The 23,179-nt window shown below is 45.2% G+C and overlaps 1 protein-coding gene across 1 annotated transcript in view; it reads right to left on the bottom strand.

The window, feature by feature from the left end:
- LOC143941083 (acyl-coenzyme A amino acid N-acyltransferase 1-like) overlaps positions 1-8,954 on the bottom strand; it is a 59,377-nt gene extending 50,423 nt beyond the window's left edge. The window contains exons 1-2 of the mRNA XM_077463023.1: positions 8,492-8,954; positions 4,086-4,288 (exon numbers count right to left, since the gene is read on the bottom strand). Of these exons, the coding sequence (XP_077319149.1) occupies positions 4,086-4,288; positions 8,492-8,954 (666 nt within the window). The remainder of the gene's footprint in view (positions 1-4,085; positions 4,289-8,491) is intronic.
- Between the last annotated feature and the right edge of the window lie 14,225 nt (positions 8,955-23,179).

Raw genomic sequence — 23,179 nt, 5'->3', positions numbered from 1 at the left:
CCTCAGCTAACCTACGCTGCATGGCCTCCCTGATCCTGAAAAGCCTGCGAAGGATCCTCGTATTCTTCGGATCAAGGAGAGGGACCATTACTGGCTGGCCACTCTCCTTGATCCACGGTACAAGGGTAAGGTTGCCGACCTTATCTTGCCATCGCAGAGGGAGCAGAGGATGAGACATCTCCGGGAGGCCTTGCAGAAAGGTCTGTGCAACGCGTTCCCAGAGACTGGGAGGTTACAAACTCCTGGTCCTGGACAATGTGTTGCTGAGGCATTGGTCAGAAGGAGCGGTGGAGAAGGTGGCCGTCTGACTGATGCTTTCAGACAATTTTTTAGTCCGCAGCCCCAAGGTATGATCGGTTCCAGCAACCATCGCCAGCGTCTGATTTACATGTTGCAGGAATACCTAGGGGCAAGGTCAGACTTGGACACCTTTCCCACCGAAAATCCTCTGGCTTACTGGGTCTTGAGGATGGATCACTGGCCAGAGCTTGCACAGTATGCAATTGAGCTACTGGCCTGTCCTGCATCCAGCGTTCTTTCGGAACGCACCTTCAGTGCTGCTGGTGGCTTTGTTACCGATCACAGGGTGCGCCTGTCCACCGAATCAGTTGATCGACTGACCTTCATCAAGATGAATCAGTCTTGGATCACCCACAGCTACCAAGCACCTGAAGCTGATGTAACCGAATAATTTTTTTTGAAATATCACATCCCTTCAAGACTGCCTATGCTGATGCTGAGTGACTGTCCTGTTATGTTGATTGTCTATCCTCTTCCTCCTCCGCTGATATGTTGGAAGAACATTTCTGGTTCTGGGTGATGCCATCAGCCCAATTTTTCTGCCCCTGTTTAACAGGGGCATTTAATTACAATTTTTGATGCAATGCTTTGCAGCAGGGCTAATTCCTGCAATAAAACTAGAGTATATGGGAGAGGTTGCAGTGTGGTGGCACCAGCACCAGTGCCTAAGGCCCAATTTTTCTGCCCCTGTTTAACAGGGACATGTAATTACAATTCTTGATATAATATTTCACAGGAGGGCCCATTCCTGTGCCCACCCAGAGTAACTGTAAGGACTTATAGTGTTGTGGCACCAGCACCATAACCACCAAAGGTCAATTTTTCTACCACTGTTCAACAATGGCATGTAATTACAATTCTTGATATAATCGTTCACAGCAGGGCGCTCCAGCGCCCACCAAGAGTCACTTTCAGGGCTTACAATGTTGTGGCAAAACCAACACCTTGTTCCGCCATTTCTGTAGAGCATATAAGGCAGGCCCCTACTTTCAAACATCCAACTTACAAACATCTCCTACTTGCAAACGGAAGGAGACCACAGCAAGTGAGATGAAAAAAGATGTACGACAAAACAAATTATACAGGGGTGATAACCCTTCCCTATGTTTTCCAAAAAGCTTAAAAATAGTTTTTTTGACTGGAGCTACACTTTAAAAATGTACCGGTTGAAAATGACAAACAGATTCAACTTAACACAACAAACCTACACAGTCCCTGTCTTGTTTGCACCGCCTGTATACTGCTGTTCTGAGTATATGGGGCCTGGGGGCCACACACATTTCCTTTTTTTAATATGGGTACGGGGTTCCCCTTAATATGCGTACAAGACCCAAAGGGGCTGGTAATGGGCAGGGAGGGCTACCCATGCCATTTTTTTCAATGATTTTCAACCATATTGCAGGAACCAGATATAACATTAAAACCGCAAGCAGCTTTAAATGACGTTATTTCCGTTAAATGTCATTTTGTGCAGGGACTGTTCTAAACACGGGAAACACGTGGCACTTCACAGGCATACTACAGACACCCCCCAGGCACCATATTTAAAGAAATATTTCACTTTTTTTCCACTTTAATCATCATTAAAATCAGTGCTCCCGCCAAAACGGCCATTTTTTAAAACATTTTAGGCATTGACCCATGTCCCCTGGGGCAGGAGCCAGGTCCCCAAACCCTTTTTAGGACAGTATCTTGCATATTAGCCGTTAAAATTAGCACTTTTAATTTCTAACGTTCGAGTCCCATAGACTTCAATGGGGTTCTAATGTTCGTACGAATTTGGGGTCCGTTCGAAAGTTCTGGTGTTCGGCTCATCCCTAGACATGAGTTTATCTACTCCAGTTAGCCAGGGGCTGGAGTGTTGAGCTGGCATTGGAGAGGAGAGATCTGAAGGCGGTATGGGCATGGGATATGCACTATCATCTTATGTGTATGTGTGGCCCATTTGTTGCCATGTATTGCAATTATTGCTTTTTGTTACTTGTGTATTGTAACAACTGCTCGGGTTGCTTATCCCTTTCCCGCCGAGCGTACGCAGATATGCGTACTCGGCTTCCGGGGGTTATACCGGGATGATGCCCGCACCTGCAGGCATCATCCCGGTACAGTTTTTTGCAGCAAGCGATTGGCTATCCAGGCATAACAACCGATGCGGCTAAAAGCCGCTCGGCTGTTATGCCGGAGGAGCGGGAGGGGAAGTCCCCCCCTCCCGCCGCCTCTCGCCGCTGTTACCGGTGCTCCCGCTCGATCGGGAGCACCGATCAGAGATCTGATGCCTCCGGCTGCTGCGGAGGAACTGGAACGAAGCCATAATCGGCTTCGTTCCAGTCTCCTCATCGTAAACACGGAAGCGACGTCATGACGTCACTTCCCGTTTACTCGGCTGCCAATGGCGCCGGTTTTTAAAAAATATCCGGTATTCAGAATCGCCGTTTTCGGCGATCTGAATACATTGAAGTGTAAAGGAGGGGTGGGGGGTCTTTTAGACCCCCGATCCCTCCATAAAGAGGACCTGTCACCACCTATTAGGCCGCGTACACACGCGGGGACTGTTCGCTGAAACTGTCCGCTGAAACCAAGTTTCAGCGGACAGTCCGCTCGTGTGTGGGCTTTCAGCGGACAGTTTCAGCGAACAGTCCGCTGAACAAGGTTTTTCGGAAATTCCGAAAAACTGTCCGCTGAAACCTTGTTTCAGCGAACAGTCCCCTCGTGTGTAGGCTTGTTCGTCAAACTAAGTTCCGCGCATGCTCAGAAAGGATTTACACGCCGAAAGTTATAATGCAGTGTATAGGACGTCGTATTTTTCGTCCCGTCGTACGTGCCGTTCACGTCATCGCGCACGGTTTCAGCAAACTGTTCGTCCGTCGTGTGTGGCCATGTCCGTCCATGCTAATTTTGAGCGGACTGTTTGCCGAAACTGTTTGACGGACAAAGTTGGGCGAACAGTCCCCGCGTGTGTACGCGGCCTTACTGTCACAAGGGATGTTTACATTCCTTGTGACAGCAATAAAAGTGATCAATTTTTTTTTTTTTAAAACAATTTAGTCATTTTAAAATAAATAAAATAAACAAAAAAATTTAAAAAATTTTTTTAAAGCGCCCGCCGTCCCCGCGAGCTCGCGAAGCAAAGAAAACGCATACGGAAGTCGCGCCCGCGTATGTAAACGGTGTTCAAATTACACATGTGAGGTATTGCCACGATCGTCAGAGTGAGAGCAATAATTCTAGCACTAGACCTCCTCTTTAACGCTAACCTGGTAACCGTAAAAAAAATTTAAAGCGTCGCCTATTGAGATTTTTAGGTACCGTAATTTGTCATCAATCTACAAGTGCGCGCAATTATAAAGTGTGACATGTTTGGTATCTATTTACTCGGCGTAACATTATCTTTCACATTACGCAAAAAAATTGGGCTAATTTTACTGTTTTGTTTTTTTTTTATTCATGAAAGTGTCCCTTTTCCCAAAAAGTTGAGTTTAAAACACCACTGCGCAAATACCGTGTGACATAAAATATTGCAACAATCGCCGTTTTATTCTCTAGAGTCTCTGCTAAAAAAATATATATAATGTTTGGGGGTTCCAAGTAATTTTCTAGCAAAAAATATGGATTTTAACTTGTAAACACCAAATTCCAAAAATAGGCTTAGTCATGAAAGGGTTATAGATTGTCAGTGGAATTATCAGGTGTTTCACATTTCTTAACCTCTACATTTTTTTCATGAGGTTCGATATGGACATTCATTTAGAGTAACAATTTTATCTACTAGTAGTGTAGAGACTTACTTTTGGATGACTGCTTAGAAACTGAGCAGCTTCTTCAAAGTATTTTAGATCCAGATAGTCGAGGGTCTTTGGCAAATCCTCATAAGCAAAATAAGCCAAAGCAAGTGTGGCAAAGCCAGAACTAGCCAGGAGGCTGCTTCGAAACTCCATGAGGCCACCAGAACCCCCGAATAGATCAATGACTCCTTGGAATGGGCCCTCACCTGGATGAAGAAAAATTTACTTCTATAGGCTTCTATTATATTACTAACAGGATAAGCAGTATACATTATAGGGAGTTATGGTTAAAGAGGAGCTGCACAAAAAAAAAAATATTAAAAGCCAGCAGCTACTAATATTGCAGCTGCTGACTTTTAATAATATCACACTTACCTGTCCCAGGTTCCAGCGATGTCGGCGGCAGATGACGAGCGATCGCTCGTCTCGCTGCAGCCACCGCCGCCATCCTCTGTCAGGGAATCGGGAAGTGAAGCAAGAGGGCTTCACTGCCCGGTTCCCTACTGCGCATGCGCGAGTCGCGCTGCGCTGGTTCCCCGCTGTGTCTCTGGGAACTGTGTGTTTCCCAGAACACAACGGGGGGGGCGGAGCCATGCGGCGGTGGGCGGTGGTAACTGCACCCCCCTCCCCCCCGAAAGGTGCCGATTGTGGCACCGGAGGGGGGGAGGGATAATACTAGCGGAACTTCCCCTTTAGGGTGAAGAACCGCTTTAAGGTCAATCTGAACTACAGGAAAACAGCTATATATTGTATATAGTCGCAATACATCTACGGTAGCGGTTTTACGCGCCAAAGCATTTGTATTTCTATCAGGGTTGCCTTTAGAAATCACAGGCATACAACCTACCTAAGAGGGTCCCCCTTCCTGAAAATATCAAAACAATATTTTCACTGAAAATACACAAACATAACAAAATTCCTGCTAAATCTAAAAGATAAAACTGCATTGAGTTAATATAGTTTGCATGTAAATGAGGTCTTTTGACCTCTCTAGTGTAAATCAGTGTTTTTTTTTTTAATACGGCTGTTGCTGTGTGCAGGCAGTCTATGTTACGCTATGGGGATGCAGCATCTGTATGAACATAGCCACAGCCACAGGTCCTAATTTGACAGGTGGGTGGATGCAAGTGTGCAGCCCCGAAAACAGATAGTGTGCATTCGGGGGCCACTCACCCACACACCTATAAAATTAGGACTTGCAGCTGTGTTCATACAGTCACTGTATCCTTATAGAATAACTTTTCAAGCAGCACAAACTGCTCTGAACTTTAATTTCTTTTTTACAATTGTTAAATTATTCTTTATCATTTTTTTTCAATGTTGTTTTGGGGGGGGGGGGGGGGACTGAGACAGAGAAAGGGACTGAGGACATAGATACTTAAATTTTTTTCTCTGTAGTCTAAGCTGCACTGAAAATGAATGAACAGGAGAGAGGCTCCTGTCCATTCATAAACTGAAGCAGAGTAATCACAGTGGGGAGGGGAGAAACTGCATTTTAACTGTTGCAGGGAGAGACACAGACACAGAGCAGCATTTTTGAATTGCCCCCCTGCTATCCAGGCTTCCCTGTGTGCCCGTGCCCCCTACAGAAGGCCTGGTAAAGTGGTGATACCCTCCTTGTCTGCGGCCCTGATTTCTATCTATGCAATCCTAAGATTTAGCCCCTGTACACACGGTCGGAGATTTCCGACAACCAAATCCGTCGGATTTTGTCTGAAACTGTTGTATACACACGGTCAGACGAAGTTTCGGAAATTCCGATCGTTCAGAAAGTGATGACGTTATTTCGTTACGACGGGACTACTTTCACGCTAGTAGCCAATAGCTTTGATGTAGGAATTTGATCTGAGCATGCGTGGAACTTTGTCCGATCGGAATTCTCTACACATGATCGGAGTATGTCCGATCGGAAAATATTTCCGGCAAGTTGGAAAATTTGGTCCGACGGAAACAGTCCGATGCAGACCACACACAGTCAGAATATCCGACAAAACGCTCCGATCGGACACATTCCGTCAGAATCTCCGATCGTGTGTAAAAGGGCTAACACAGCCCATCCAGGAAGCACAGCTAGGCTGTTGACCTGACTTTTCTCTACTGTAGATTATCAATACAGCTAGGTCACCCCTCCATTTGTTGTGGAACTGTAAAGGAGCAACAGCACATTGATGAGACATCCTTGTGGTCACTCTGCCCTCTCAAAAGGTTTCTCACCAGTTCATGTCCACTACAGTATATCTGATTGGCTCCTAGTACTATCTCCCATTATTTACTGTAATTTATTGTACCCCCTGAAGGAGCAGCTGTTTCCTGGGTCCCCTGTTCCTTTGTCCACAACCCTGCAAATAGCATCACTCACTGTGACACTGGGCTGGATGGGTAATATTTATTGCCGATATACAGAATCTCACAAAAAGGAGTACACCCCTCACATTTTTATAAATATTATATCTTTTCATGTGACAACACTGAAGAAATGACACTTTGCTACAATGTAAATTTGTTGTTGAACTGTAAAGAAGCAACAGTACATTGAAGAGACATCTTTCTGTTCACTCTGCTCTCTCGTCAAAATGTTTCTCGCCAGTTCATGTCCACTACAGTATATCTGATTGGCTCATAGTGCTGTCTCCCATTATTTACTGTAATTTATTGTACCCCCGAAGGAGCTGCTGTTTCTTGGGTCCCCTGTTCTTTTGCCCACAACCCTGCAAATAGCATCACTCACTGTGACACACCGAGCTGGATGGGAAATATTTATTGCCGATATACAGCATCTCATAAAAGTGAGTACACCCCTTACATTTTTATGAAATTTTTTTTATATCTTTTCATGCGACAACACTGAAGAAATTACACATTGCTACAATGTAAAGTAGTGAGTGTACAGCTTGTATAACCATGTAAATTTACTGTCCCCTCAAAATAACTCAAACGGCTGCCATTCATGTTCGCTGGTAATAAAGGTGACTATACCCCTAAGTGAAAATGTATTCTCTTCCCGGTGTCATGTGACTTGTTAGTGTTACAAGGTCTCAGGTGTGAATGAGGAGCAGGTGTGTTAAATTTGGCGTTATCTCACTCTCTCATACTGGTCACTGGAAGTTCAACATGGTACCTCATGGCAAGAATGTTGCTCTACATAAAGATGGCCTAGGCTATAAGAAGATTGCCAAGACCCTGAAACTTAGCTACAGCATGGTGGCCAAGACCATACAGCACTTTAACAGGACCTCGCCATGGTCGACCAAAGAAGTTGAGTGCACGCACTCAGTCATATCCAGAGGTTGCCTTTGGGAAATAGACATATGAGTGCTGCCAGCACTGCTACAGAGGTTGAATGGGGTGGGGGGGGGGGGGGGGGTCAGCCTGTCAGTGCTCAGACCATAGGCTGCACACTGCATCAAATTGGTCTGCATGGCTGTCATCCCAGAAGGAAGCCTCTTTTAAAGATGGTGCACAAGAAAGCCTGCAAACAGTTTGCTGAAGACAAGGAGACTAAGGACATGGATTACTGGAACCATGTCCTGTGGTCTGATGAGATCAAGATAAACTTATTTGGTTCAGATGGTGTCAAGCATGTGTGGTGGCAACCAGGTGAGGAGTACAAAGACAAGTGTGTCTTGCCTATAGTCAAGCATGGTGGTGGGAGTGTCATGGTCTGGGGCTGCATGGGTGCTGCCGGCACTGGGGAGCTACAGTTCATTGAGGGAACCATAAATGCCAACATGTACTGTGACATACTGAAGCAGAGCATGATCCCCTCCCTTCAGAGACTGGGCCACAGGGCAGTATTCAAACATGATAATCCCAAACACACCTCCAAGAAGACCACTGCCTTGCTAAAGAAGCTGAGGGTAAAGGTGATGGACTGGCCAAGCATGTCTCCAGACCTAAACCCTATTGAGCATCTGTGGGGCATCCTCAAATGGAAGGTGGAGGAGCGCAAGGTCTCTAACATCCACAAGCTCTGTGAGGTCATCATGGAGGAGTAGAAGAGGACTCCAGTGGCAACCTTTGAAGCTCTGGTGAACTCCATGCCCAAGAGGGTTAAAGCAGTGCTGGAAATTAAATGGTGGCCAAACAAAATATTGACACTTTGGGTTCAATTTGGGCATTTTCACAGGAGTGTACTCAACAAATTTACACTGTTATACAAGCTGTACACTCACTATTTTACATTGTAGCAAAGTGTAATTTCTTCAGTGTTGTCACATGAAAAGATATAATAAAATAAACATTTACAAAAATGTGAGGGGTGTACTCACTTTTGTGAGATACTGTAGCTAGATTCCAATTGTTATGATTCAGCTACACAATCTTATTATATATTCATAAAATAGCAAGTGAATTATTTGTATTTAAATTGCAGACTTGTATTGAAATAAAACACAGCAAGATTTTCTTGCCTGGAGGAATGAAGAGAGTTCCCCGAAGTCGCCCTTCTCGGACTTGCAATCTTTGGACCCCAGGAGCTACATACCATCTTCTCAGACACGCAGTAGCATTAGGAGAACATTCTGGCATCGCTTTAAGTTCCAGCTGACTGTAGAGTTCCAGGTGAATCTCAAAGGGACTCCCCATCACATCCCGCTTGATCAACCTGAAGTGTGGAGTAACTGGCTTCAGAGACCAGAAAAGTCCCATTGGATGAACCCCATGATAGTCTCCACCAGTGGCTGGGGATTGCTGAAGATCCACCTTTCCTTCATTGTCACTTCTGTAGAAAGCTCTGGAGTAGAACATCTCTCCTCTGTCATCTTTCAGCCATGCTCTAATGGTAACAATCTGATGTGGAGGAAGGCCCCAAGCTTTGATCTTCACAGGTTCAACTGCTAAGGCCGACTCTGGTGTGACCGTCAGATGCACCATAGTAAAAATGGAGCAGATTTTAAAGAAGAGAATGGACACAGATTGCCAAAAACAAAAAAAGCTCAATTATAAAAAGGTACAGGGAAGAACACTTCGATGACCTATTTAAAAGAGTTAAAAAAAAAAAAGTGTTAATACATATGAGATATCAAAGGTGCCAGGCTCAAAAAGTAGCTGTAAGTATATTAAAAATAAACATTTTAAGACTCAGGGAGGACTTCATACTACTAATTATATGTTCTTCAGGTTTTGACAGGTTCACCACGCCATGCAAAAGCAGTTTTCATCAGAATTCACAGTCACTTCCATTAATGGAACTGGTTAGAAGTAAGGAACCCCATCATTTGACCTCTATATTTAATGGTATGTTGCTCCTTCCCTCTTGGTCCCAAATATTTTATGGGACTAAGACAAGGTGGGAGAAACATCATGGGTATGGGACATGAGGATGATGAATGAAGTGATGCTTTGGACACCTGTAAGAGTGTCACCCCCAAGTTATCAGACCGATTTACACAATTATATATACACATCATGCCTATTTTATGCCTCTAATGCCCTGTACACACGGTCGGAAATTCCGACGGAAAAGGCCCGATCAGATAAGATTGTCAGAAAATCCGATCGTGTGTGGGCTCTATCGGACTTTTTCCGACGGAAAAAATTTGAGAGCAGGACCTCCAATTTTCCGACAAAATCCGATCGGACTTTTTCCGATCGTTTGTATAAAATTCCGATCGGAAAAAGTGCCACGCATGCTCAGATCAAATTACGAGACCAAAGCTATTGGCTACTAGCCGCTATAAGGTATGGGGTACCTTTTTATTTATGCTTTACTTTTATTTTATAAGTAGCAAAGCCTGGGCTATGTGTACGTGACAAACTACTGATAACGTGATAATTAGTAGCGTGACAAAAAGAAGATGTTACTCAAGTCTGACCAGAAGGTCTGTCTCAAGTTTCTATACTAACATCTGCGGAAACAGCTGTTGGTAGTCAACTGTCTGTTTCAACTTGTGACACCAACCGCATGGTGGGGCAATACTGGTTGAGAATGGTTTTGCTGAACTCTTGACATATTTGGGGTCAGTCAGCAGATACTGATGAGCAAGCGTAACGAGCTAGGACAAATTTACTAACTTTTGGTCTATATTTCTAAACAACGACTATTGCTTGAGGAAGTATAATGCTGACGTATGTTTATGTGTAATGACCTCTACGGGGCAGGGTCTTTTTCTTGTACTGCATAAAAGGCTATGTGTGAGTTAATACATTTCGCAGTCATTATTCACGTACAATCGTGTATGTGTGGTGTCTGTCCACCGGTGATCGGGACCTCCGCTCCTCCATCCTAGCCTAGGCAACCAGGGGTGACTGATATTACTGAGAAGACGAGCACCTAACAGTTTTGGTACCAGAAGTGGGGTCATCTTGCGGCAGGTAAGTCACTTTACTCCTTTTTGCCTAAAAGGTGAATGGTGTGAATACTTACTCTGTCCAGATGGTCGCCATGAACTTAGTTTAATTTAAAAGAAATAACTGTGCCTTCGCGACGGACTAGGTTGGTCCCTCGGGAGGTTAAAAGGGCTCGCAAGGAATTTATAGGTTTAGGGGAGTCCGACTAGGTTGGTCTGACTTAAAACTATTGGTGGTAGTATTTTAGACACGGGAGGTAGCAGATTACGCCCGTGACAAAGGGATTGGTGGAGTGGACGCCCATCTAGAAAATTTAGAAAAAGTGCACTATAAACTGATAAATGTATTGCAATATGGTTGTTTTATGCCTTAAAGTATAATAAAGAATATGCCTGTTTTTCTCTAGGTACACGTGTAAGTATATAGAGTATAAGAATTATTATAGAGTGTAAGGAAAATATTTGTCGCCGAAATTGCTTTTATTTTATACTGTAAGAAAAACTATCAGATGGGGAATTCTGTAGGAGTCCAGAACCAGGACATGGCAATTCCATCCCCTTATGATTTTATTAAAAACCATTTACCAGATCCACAAGTAGAGCCTTTTTGGACACAGGTCCGGGAGAGGTGTCAACAGCTAGGTATCCACGATCCGGGACCGCAAGGACCCTGCTCAGAGGATGTTTGGCAGGAAGTAAGCAAGGTCTGCCAGGCCCACAAACACTCATATCCCCCTGGGAAATGGGATAACCCTCAATACATGAAAGATTGCTACCGTATCTGGAGCAAATGTCTTTCCAAGTATAGAAAGAAATATGTTGTCAAAAAAAATCCTGGCAACAAACAGCAAAGCCCCAATGCACCTCCTCCCACACCCCCTCCACGAGTCCAGTCGGTCCCAATGTACGAGCTACCACCACCCTATGTCACTGTCAAAAACCCAGGAGGCCCACCAGGCCCCGTCTTACAATTATATCCCTCTTTAGACCCCTCGGTGCTTGCTACAATAGTATATGGGGCTGCTGACGAAGGACAAATAGCCAGATGGGAACAAGAAAGTAGGGATAAAAAGGAAGAGCAAAGGAAAGTAGTCGAGCGGATACTAGAAGAGCAAAGGATAAGAAAGTTGACCCCCGAGGAGAAGGATCTTGAGCAGAAAATGGAGGACTTTATGTTAAAGCAAAGGGAAGCAGAAGATAAGTGGGAAAAGCAAAGGATGGAATTAGAAAAGTATCAGAAGGAATTAGAAAGAAGGGAGAGGGCATTGAAAAAAGCACAAGAGCAGATCATTACCGAGCCCTCCACAACCACTCGTAGTCAAACCAAACTAAAACCCTCTAAAGTAGAGAAGCCGGATGCAGTTCCCCAAACAGGCACTAGTATGGAAATACAACCTCCAGCTACAGAAAGCGAAGAGGAAAAAGAGGGGGAAGCGAGTGCCCCCTCCCTAAAACTTCCCCTGATACAAATAGGTAACACTGAGATACACCTTCCTTTGCCTTTAGGAACGCTGTCCAAAATAAAAGAATTATGCCCCAACCCGAAGAAGAACCCAAGGGAGGCGGGTAATTTTCTTGCAAAATATAGTGCGGGTACTAATCTAGATAAAGACGACATCAAAGGAATATTGAGTATAGTAGACCCCGACAGCCCAGAGGATCAACCCACAGACGATTTGTGGGCAGCACATATTCATGGAAAACAGGATTGGGTGTCCTTCTGGAAAGGAATGGGAAATCATTGGTCCACCCTATATAAAGGGTCATCGGCTCTACAAGAGCTTATTTTGGCCAAACAACTACCCAAAGAAAAATTCTTTGACTTCTGTACAAGGGTTTATAGCCTCTGGAAGGCAGTAGATGGTGCTACATCGCAATTATTTACCACTACTATCATGTCTGGAGGGGACCCAAAGGTCACCCAGCTTCTTAAATTTACCAACCCAAAATGGGCCGAGCAAACACCAGATGCCTTCATGAAGGATACCAGATCTAGAGAAACATCAGGGGTGTTTGATCAAAAGGGAGGCATATTCCCCTCTCTCGCTCAGACCCAGACTCCAGTACTCGACCCAAAGCCACCCCCACAATTAATGGTCATGCAGCCCTACCCGCCTGACCAAGGGTGTTATAACTGTGGAGAACAGGGTCATTGGAAATCTCAATGCCCTTATAGGACAGGACAAAGGAGAGGTAGGGGAAAGGGATTTAATCCCCAAAATCGTTTCACACGTCCCCATTACCCACTAAACCAGGGCCCTCATCAAACACCACCCTATTACCCCCAGTCACCAGCCATGCAGCCTCAAACATTCGCCCGATATACAAACTCAAACCCCTCTCCTCCTCAAAATGCACCAAGAATTCCCATGCAATGGCCATCTCGCCAACAACAATCACCCCAATAGGGATGCCTAGAGTATGTCCCTTCCCTCAGCCTAGTGTGTTACAACCCCTCATGGAAAAGCCTTCCTCAAGTTGTATTGCGAGTAGACAATCACCTAGTGTGTTTTCTACTGGATTCCGGGGCCACATTCAGTTCAGTGAATGATGTTATTTTTGACACACCACAATGTACTGAGGGAAACTCTATTGGTATAAATGGGGCATCTGTCACCCACCCCATCACACCACCGTTATCTGTAGCCACTCCAGAAGGACAAGAACTATGCACCCAGAGTTTTGCAATCTTGCCCTCCTGTCCCGTGTCTCTCATGGGCAGGGATCTACTGTCCAAACTTAACATTACGATAAAATTTGACAAGAAAGGTTCCCTCACAGCCAGCTCCCCACTTTGTGACTTGCATGCCCCGAAACGACATACACACAGAGGCTTCTTCATGATCTTACCCGCCCCCCTTGAAACACATGCCATCTGGGCAGAAAACAAGGGGAGCGTGGGTTTCATCAACTGTACACCTTACTCCCCACAGATGCGCCCTGATGCAGAGACACAATATCACAAACAATACCCCTTGCCCCCCGAAAAAACCCAAGGCATTTCCCCCCAGATCAATGATTACATATCTAAAGGTATCCTAAAACCAATTATTAGCCCCTGGAACACACCCATATACCCTGTAAAGAAGGCCAGTGGCGAGTGGAGATTAGTCCAAGACCTCAGAGCAGTAAACAAACAAGTGGTTCCACTCCCGCCCTTAGTGTCAGATATCACATTTATTTTCTCACGCATACCGGCAGGCTCCCTCTGTTATATGGTAATTGATCTAGCGAATGCTTTCTTTAGCGTTCCTATTGCTGAGGAGGCGCAACCAATCTACGCCTTCTCCTGGGCCGGGGGCCAACTAACCTGGACGCGTTTACCGCAAGGGTATGTAGACAGTCCAGCCACCTTCTCAATGGTGCTCAATGAGACTGTCAAGTCTTGGACATCTGAGCGAGGGTCGGTACTGATACAGTATGTGGACGACTTGCTCCTGTGCAGTCGAACTGCTGAAGATTGTGCGGTCGATTCAACATCACTGTTGGGACACCTAGCCCGAGCTGGACACCTCGCCTCCAGGAAGAAGGTGCAATGGTGCCAATCCCAGGTTGAATACTTAGGTTGTATCCTTAGAGAAGGAACAAGGCTGGTGTCACCCAAACGCGCCGCAGCCCTGCAGGCTCTCAGTCCTCCAAAAGACAAAGCAGCACTTCTTTCTTTCCTAGGCGCAATTGTATATTGTCGCCAGTGGATCCCCGACTGTTCTCACTACGATAGCATCCTACGAGAGGCTACTGGGTCAAATGCCCCCAAATTGATAGATTGGACAGAAGACAGACTGAAAGCTTTTAAAGCTTTACTATACAGCCTGTCAAGTGCCCCCGCCCTAGGGTTGGTGAACTACGGTAAACCTTTTCAACTTTACTGTGTAGTTTCAGGAAGCTCTTTTGCCGCCGTGCTAACACAACAACATGGATCAGGGTATCGCCCTGTCTCATATCTATCAAAAAAACTCCCCATCCAAGTACAGGGAATGCCATCCTGTCTCCAAAATCTTGCTGCCTGTGCAATGGCTGTACAAGATGCAAACAAATTAGTGCTAGGTCACCCATTGACTCTCTATACCACTCATTCAGTCACGCATCTTATTCAGAACATGAATACCCAACATATGACCTCGCAAAGACTTAGTGGTTATGAGATAACACTGATGAACACTGATAACCTCACACTCAAATATGTGCCTGCCAGCAACCCAGCTGTGCGCCTTTTGCATTCCATGTTGCGTTTACCACATAACCCAGACATTATACATGACTGTTCGGAAAAGGTGACACAACTCACTGACACCCCTATCTCAGGTGCAGAGGATGTTTTCGTTGACGGTAGCTGCTCACGTCCCTCTGACTCCACCTTTTTAACCGGTTATGCAGTTGTTCAACTACCAGACATCGTACTGGAGGCAAAATCATTACCTCCTTCTTCAGCCCAGGTAGCAGAGTTAGAAGCCCTCACTAGGGCCTGCATTCTATTCACCGGTAAAGAGGTGAACGTCTACACAGACAGTAGATATGCTTTTGGAGTGGTGCATGATTTTGGTGTGATATGGGCCAATAGAGGCTTTAAAACAGCAGACAACAAAATAATTGCCAACTCCACACAGATTAGTGCTCTCCTCCAAGCCATTCTTCTTCCAAAAAAGGTAGCCATAATTAAAGTAAAGGCACACTCCTCAGACAGCAGTCGTGTTTCAAAAGGGAATGCTCTTGCTGACAGAGAAGCTAAAAGAGCTGCTGCCTTTTCCCCTAACCCACCTGCCCCCACAACAATGTTTTTCAAGGAACATTTCGCAGCACCTAACTTTAAAACTGTCATAGCACAGATGCAATCAATGGCCACAGAAGATGATGTCCATTTTTGGACAAAGGAAGGATTGACCAAAGACCCTGAAGGTCTTTGGTCAAAAGAGGGGAAGATCCTGGGCATACCCGAAACAAACTGTGTACTTATACTCTCATATCTCCATGGTCCAGGACATATAGGGGCTGCCCCTCTGACCAATATATACATAAAATCCTTCTGCACAAATAATCTGGGTAAACAGGCCAAGCTCCTGACTAGGAGTTGTCTTACATGTGCCCAAAACAATGTGCAAGGGAAGAGACATGGTTTGCATGGTCACTTGCCCCCGCCCTTGGGGCCTCTGACAGATCTACAGATAGACTTCACACATATGCCAAAACAAAAAGGGAATATAAAATATCTTTGCGTTATCGTGGACCGCTGGTCAGGCTGGGTCGAAGCGACCCCCTGTACAGGTGAAACAGCCAACATAGCAGCAAAGTGTTTGCTCAATCACTGGATTTGTAGGTTCGGCATACCTACATCCATTTGGTCAGACAGAGGACCCGCATTCAGTTCCTCTGTGACCCAGACTGTAGCCAAACTTTTGGGGCTGCAATGGAAATTGCACATCCCCTATCACCCACAAAGTGCAGGAGTCGTGGAAAGAAGGAATAGGAATATTAAAGATAAACTTAAAAAGGCCACAGGAGGCACGTTGAAAGGATGGCTTGACCATCTGCCTGCTGTATTGTTCCAAATTAGGACCACACCACATGCTAGAACAAAATTATCACCCTTTGAGGTCCTCATGGGAATCCCCGCAAACATAGAATTACCCCCATTAGACCAAGACACTGATATTGACATTTATTCCCAACAGGAAATGTACGTGAAAAACCTGGTAAGTGTGCTTCATGAAATGAACGAACAAGTTTCTGTCACCTTCTCTCCTGTCCCCACAGAGCCAACACACCCCTTCATCCCAGGAGATCAAGTGCTAGTCAAGCAATTGGCACACAAAAAGAGGATCGGACCAATCTACTCTGGACCTTGGAAGGTTGAAAAGGTGTCCAGAACTGCGGTCCTGACTGACCAAGGAAACACCTGGATCCACGCCAGCAGGCTGAAAAAGTGCCCACTGCTTCCCGCAACTCCGGACCCCCCGCTTGTTGAAGAAGAACCCGACCCACCCGAACAGCCACCGGAACTCCAAGAGATTCAGGAAGGCATTGGACAATTAACCCTTGAAACTCAACAAAATAGCGAGGAAGACGGACAAGCATAAGAACTACTTGTAGAAATGTTTTTACCTTTAATATCAGGAAAGGCCTTATGCCTCTTATGCTGTACTGCCCTAGTAGTGTTTTTACCAACCTGGTTGATAGCTAATTGTATATACCACCCAGAAGATTTGGGACCATTAAAAGGGATTTGTGGGACTCCCTCCCCCAAGACAAATAACACACCCGCTGTTAGACACAAAAGAAGTGAACCTCCCCAAGAGTTTACTGATAAAATGTTGTTATTAAAATTTAAATACAGTTATGCCCAAAAATCAGGTTTTGATAAATGCTGGATATGTAGTAAGCTTCACCCTAGTACTGCTAGGATTCCTTTGATGGCCATACCTTTAAATTTCACCCTTCTCCTTAATGGCACACCCCCAATAGTTCTTACCGATGTTACAAGAAAAGCTTCTAACAAAACCCTCACTTTTCAGATCATAGGTAGAAGCCATTATCCAGATTGGTGTTTTAGGTTGGGAAATACTACCAAGGGAGCCGAAATTTGTAAGCAATCAAAGCTTAATATTTCAATGACAGCATTAAACGAGACCTTTTATAGAACTCAAGACACCACCTTAAACACCACATTATACCAATTCTTAAATACCAGCACCACTTCCCCTATGGCTCAACTCTTATCAACTCTTACATTTTCTGGCTATTCCGACAACTTGTATAAAGTGTTCCTCAAGCGCCCCATAGCCTTGGGGAATAATACTTATATCTGTTGTGGGAAGCTTTGTCACCCTTGGATCCCCACAAAACCCCAGGGATGGTGTTATCTCGCAGCACTAGCCCCCATTATGGGTGTGCTGGGGGATAAAGAAGGGAGTCACCTTCTTGAAGCCAGTGTTCATCCCAGATATCCCCTTAAACATCGTAATAAGAGAAAGATATTCCTAGAAAAAGATATGGCATGGGCCTGGTTCCCATCCTGGACAGGATGGGGAATAGATTTAATGAAGAGACTGAATAATTATACTGGAATTATTGATGAGATCTTGGAAAAGAATTCCGACGATATCACTAAATTAAACATAGAAACTAGGGCAATAAGGAAACAGCTAGAACTACATGAACTGGCCATAGAAAGTATGAGTGCAGCACTCACAGGGCTTTGTGAAATTACGGAAGACTATGAGTGCTGTACCTGGATTCATAATACTAGCATTGAAATACCTGATTACTATGATATAATTGCACAACACAGAAAAGAAGTAAATAAACTCCAAGATGAGGCTAGGAATATTGCAATAACATGGGACCCTCTAGCCAATTTTAGTCTTGGAAATATAACCTCTTGGTTAAAAAACACAGCCATGACTATTGTGATCATATTGCTTTTTATTTTATTTTTATACGCTTGCTATAGAATTGTAAGATGTCTTTGTTCTGCTAAGGGGACTGTATCAAATCAGGAGACCCTAAAGTTAACCGCCATTCCCAATAGTTCAAATATTTGGTATGAGAATCAGGAACATGAACCTTGATTAGGTTTTGACCATTCTGTATAGTACAGAATGGCCAAAGGGAGGATTATAAGGTATGGGGTACCTTTTTATTTATGCTTTACTTTTATTTTATAAGTAGCAAAGCCTGGGCTATGTGTACGTGACAAACTACTGATAACGTGATAATTAGTAGCGTGACAAAAAGAAGATGTTACTCAAGTCTGACCAGAAGGTCTGTCTCAAGTTTCTATACTAACATCTGCGGAAACAGCTGTTGGTAGTCAACTGTCTGTTTCAACTTGTGACACCAACCGCATGGTGGGGCAATACTGGTTGAGAATGGTTTTGCTGAACTCTTGACATATTTGGGGTCAGTCAGCAGATACTGATGAGCAAGCGTAACGAGCTAGGACAAATTTACTAAATTTTGGTCTATATTTCTAAACAACGACTATTGCTTGAGGAAGTATAATGCTGACGTATGTTTATGTGTAATGACCTCTACGGGGCAGGGTCTTTTTCTTGTACTGCATAAAAGGCTATGTGTGAGTTAATACATTTCGCAGTCATTATTCACGTACAATCGTGTATGTGTGGTGTCTGTCCACCGGTGATCGGGACCTCCGCTCCTCCATCCTAGCCTAGGCAACCAGGGGTGACTGATATTACTGAGAAGACGAGCACCTAACAGCCGCAACATAGTTCCGTCACAACGAACGAACGTCATCACGTTCCGAATGATCGGATTTTCCGACAACTTTGTCCGACCGTGTGTATGCAACATCAGTTTCGGACAAAATCCATTGGAAAAAAATCAGACGGATTATGTTGTCAGAATGTCCGACCGTGTGTACAGGGCATTTGATTGGCCCGTTATAAAAGTGAGCAAAGTACGCTATGTCTGATGTGTAACTGTACTACTGGTACTTTTTACCACTTGCTCTGGAGTTGTTCAATCATGTACGGTTTCTGGACATAGGTTGTCAAGTTCCTTCATGACATCATGGGCTCCCCATTAACATTACACCCTAAGCAATGCCTATTAGAAATATTCCCTGACTCAAATCTAGATACGTTCACCAAAACTTTCCTACAAGAAACACTATTCACAGCCAGAAAAGTGATAGCCAAACAATAGATGGGGGCGTCACATTGTGAGTTTTGCACCTGCATGCATAAAACAAACAATACCTTGCCTTGTCTTTTAAGAAAATCTTATACATTCATAGGGGATGCCCATCCAAATATAATAAGATTTGGGACTGAGGGTTACAATGTTCTGAAACGCGTGTCTGCATACCATATATACTTGATATAGTCCCATAATCCCATGCCACAGACATCTAGATGTATCTATTGATGACTATGTATTATCCTTCGTTATCTATATGTACATGTTTCCATACTGACAGTATTTTAGTTCTATTGTGCCTTGTCAGGAGGAGGAGGAGAAGGAGGAGGAGAAGTAGAAGGAGGAGAAGTAGGAGGAGGAAGAGGAGGAGGAGAAAGAGGAGGAGGAAGAAGAGGAGGAGGAGGAGGAGGAGAAGGAGGGCAGCGACAGCAACAAGCGACAGCCACAAGACCGGGCCAACGCTAGTAAAAGAGCTGTAAGAAGATAGCGGAGGCCCAGCTGAAGAAGCGAAGAGTGGGACAAGACCCCCGAAGTTGGAATAAAACCCCCGAAGGTGGAAGAAGACCCCCAAACGGCAGCGATGAAGGAGAAAGCCGGGCTCTTACCGCTAGTAAAAGAGCTAGCGGTAAAAGAGCAGAAGATAGCGAGGAGCCCGGCGAGAAGACCTCCGAAGTCGGAAGAAGACCCCCCGAGCTGTCTAATAAAGTCATTTAAAAACCTGTGTTGTGTTTTTTTTATTAACACTTTTTTCCTCAGATGAATGGGTACCCCATACTCATTCACATAGGGTATGGGGCTGAAATCTGGGGGCCCCCTTATTAAAGGGGGCTCCCGGATTCTAATAAGCCCCCTGCCCGCAGACCCCAACAACCAACGGCCAGGGTTGTCGGGAAGAGGCCCTTGTCCTCATCAACATGGGGACAAGGTGCTTTGGGGTATGGGGGCCAAAGGGCCCCCCTTATCCAAAGCACCCCCCATGTTGAGGGCACACAGCCTGGTACGGTTCAGGAGGGGGGGGGGGTTGGCTCGTCTCCAACCCCTTTCCTGACCGGACAAGCTACGTGCTAGGATAAGGGTCTGCTATGGACTTTGGGGGGACCCCTCATGCTGATTTTTCAGTGTAGGGGTTCCGCTTTAAATCCATACCAGGCGACGGGGCTCACGAGGTGTCAATCTCGCTGATGGAGGCGGCGACATTCACTTCCTTCGCTAGTCCCATCTATAGAACGTTAAACATAAAAGTCACAGTTACTTTGCTGAGTAACCAATGCTTTCCAATGTAGTAACCAAGTTACTAACGCAATTACTTTTTGGGAGAACTAATTTGTAACTTAACTAATTACTTTTTTAAAGTAAGATGACCAACACTGGTTGTAGCACAGATTGAAAGGGTATGTGGATTCTTACTCCCTCTAGGGGAGACTTTAAGGCATTAAAATGTTAAATATGGAAGAAAAGGCATAGGTGGACTTTGCAGTTCCTAAGCTTTTCTCTTACCATTTCCTCGCTGCAGGATACTGCTGAAAATAGCAGATCCAGACTTCACCCATCACGGCAGGCAGTGTAGTAAAACCTTCAAAGACCAGCTCCCTTTTTAATAGGGGTTCCTTTCCTTTGGACCTGTATAACACCCCTCAGGACAACTTTAGGTAATGTAGCAAGACCAAAAAGAGTCCTGGTTTCTAGGGTCCAGCCCTCAAAGAGAAGCGCTACAGGCAAAACCTTGTTCTTCTTTGCGAGGCCTGGGTACCATCCTGTGGCGTGGATGGATCTGGTTGTGGAGGTTTTTTAAATCCAGTATGGATCCCCCCTGGAGCTCCTCAGAGCACATCTTCACTCATGACCAAAACCTTAGACACCAGCGAAAAAAAAACATGTACTCCTGGAAGGAGGAGGGTTTATATAGGGGAGTCAACTTCCTGTATTGGGTATACCAGTGTCAACCCCTGAAGGTGGCCCATAACCCATTAATTACTTAAGGCTCTGTGTCCCATGATGTACTATAAATAAATACATACATTTTATTTTATATAACTATTTAAATATCATAGTCACAACATATCATGGGCATACTTTTTCGATATTAACCGTAATATATTTTACAATTATAGCCTAATGTGCCATAGGTATCACTATTCAATGGCTTAAAACATCCCCTTTGGGAGAAAAAGGGTAAACCAATGTCAATAGCATGATTATTATTGCCACCTATAATATCGTTGGTTGTCTATACCAGGGTTTGACCACCATGGTTCCTCTAGAGCAGGGATATGCAATTAGCGGACCTCCAGCTGTTGCTAAACTACAATTCCCATCATGCCTCTGCCTCTAGCTGTCATGCTTGTGGCTTTAAGAGTCTTGCTATGCCCCATGGGAATTGTAGTTCTGTAACATCTGGAGGTCCGCTAATTGCATATCCCTGCTCTAGAGGTTGCTAGTGGTTCCTTGAGCAATTTCTGCTTCTCAGATAATTTCCCACTGACACATTGATCTTCTTAGCTATCTGTAAGGGGATAAAACTTCCCAATCTCTGCAAATGTAAGGAGAATTCTTCCCACTGATCATCACACAAATGTCTCATGAGTTGTAGATATAGTAATTTTTAGCAGGGGTTTCCCTGAGACCGGAAAGTTATTTCAAGGGTTTCTCTGTATTAGGGATGAGCTTCGTGTTTGAGTCAAACATACGTTCGACTCGAACATCGGCTGTTCGCCCGTTCGGGCGAATTCCGAACATTATGGGCCGTTCGCTCCAAATTCGTGTGGCGCTCACGGCCCACAATGCACTGCGATGGCGCAGTGCATTGCTGGCTCATGATTGGCCAAGCATGCACTGTGACCCCGCATGCTTGGCCAATCACAGCGTCGGCAGCGAGGAGAGCCATGATTGGCTTGGCCAATCATAGCTCAGGCTGTGTAGTACACACCCCACACTATATAAGGCCGCCAGCGCGGCGGCCTTGTGTAGTGTGTTGGCGTCTGAAGCAGTTAGTGGGTGTTCTGTGTACCTTCAACACAGTATACACCGATCGTTATCGGCCGATTTTTCGATCTTGCTCTTCTGTAGTGGTTGTTGTCTGCGTGCCTTGACCGCAGTATACACCGCTATATTCACCTCACCTATATAGCAAGCCATCTGCAGGAGTTATTGGAAGTTGTGTGTGTCTCCAGCACAGCACAGTATACATCTGTATATACCCCTTTATCTCTGGTGTTCTATAATAAAGGCATCTGCAGGAGTTAGTGGGTGTTTTGTGCCTCCAGCACAATATACAACTGTATCTACCCTTTATTGCTGTTCTCTAATAGAGCCATCTGCAGGGCTTAGTGGGTGTTGTGTGCCTCCAGTACAGTATACCCCTTTATCTCTGGTGTTCTATAATAAAGGCATCTGCAGGAGTTAGTGGGGGTTGTGTGCCTCCAGCACAATATACACTACCCAATTGCTGTTTTATCCAACTCCCTTCAGGCCATTACCATGTCTGGAAGGCCAGCAAGGAGAGACAGACAGGCGCGAGCCGATAAAAGAGGGCAAGCAGGCTCTGTGTCTAGAGACAACAGTGCTGGTCGTGGACGCGGTGCATCGTCATCAGCACGTGGCCATGGGACACGCTTGTGCTTCTTTTAGGCAGCTGGACATGTTGAGCCGCAACATGCCAACGACTTGGTAGAGTGGATGACCAAGCCCTCTTAATCCTCCTCATCCTCTCTCACCCAGTCTCAGGGTACTAGCAAAGCAGCTGCCAACGCATCGTCTTCCCTCGTCTCAATGTCATCATCAGTGACTCCTTCCCTAGACCCACCACGTCCTCCTGAGGAGTCTCCTGAACTCTTTGAGCACAGTGTTGGGTACATGCTCCAGGAGGAGGCCCAGTGTTTTGTAGGCTCTGATGATGACACTCAGCTAGAGGAAGGCAGTAGCGTGAATGCAGAGAGAGGGGATGCTCAAGAAGGACAGCAATCTGGCAGTCATGTTCCACAAGCTGCAGTATACTGCCAGGTTTGCTACAGCGATGAAGAGGGAGGGGATGATGAGGGCACTGACTCCACGTGGGTGCCTGGTAGGAGAGAGGAGGAGGAGAAGGCACATGTCCAATGAGGCAGGATGCCCTCCGGGGGCCAGCTTAGGGGCAGCACACCGACTGAATCACAC

Source organism: Lithobates pipiens, unplaced genomic scaffold, assembly GCF_037356315.1.
Source record: "Lithobates pipiens isolate NorthernLeopardFrog02 unplaced genomic scaffold, aLitPip1_a1.2 Scaffold_3, whole genome shotgun sequence".
Classification (NCBI taxonomy): domain Eukaryota; kingdom Metazoa; phylum Chordata; class Amphibia; order Anura; family Ranidae; genus Lithobates; species Lithobates pipiens.
This window is presented reverse-complemented; position numbering and strand designations above follow the sequence as displayed.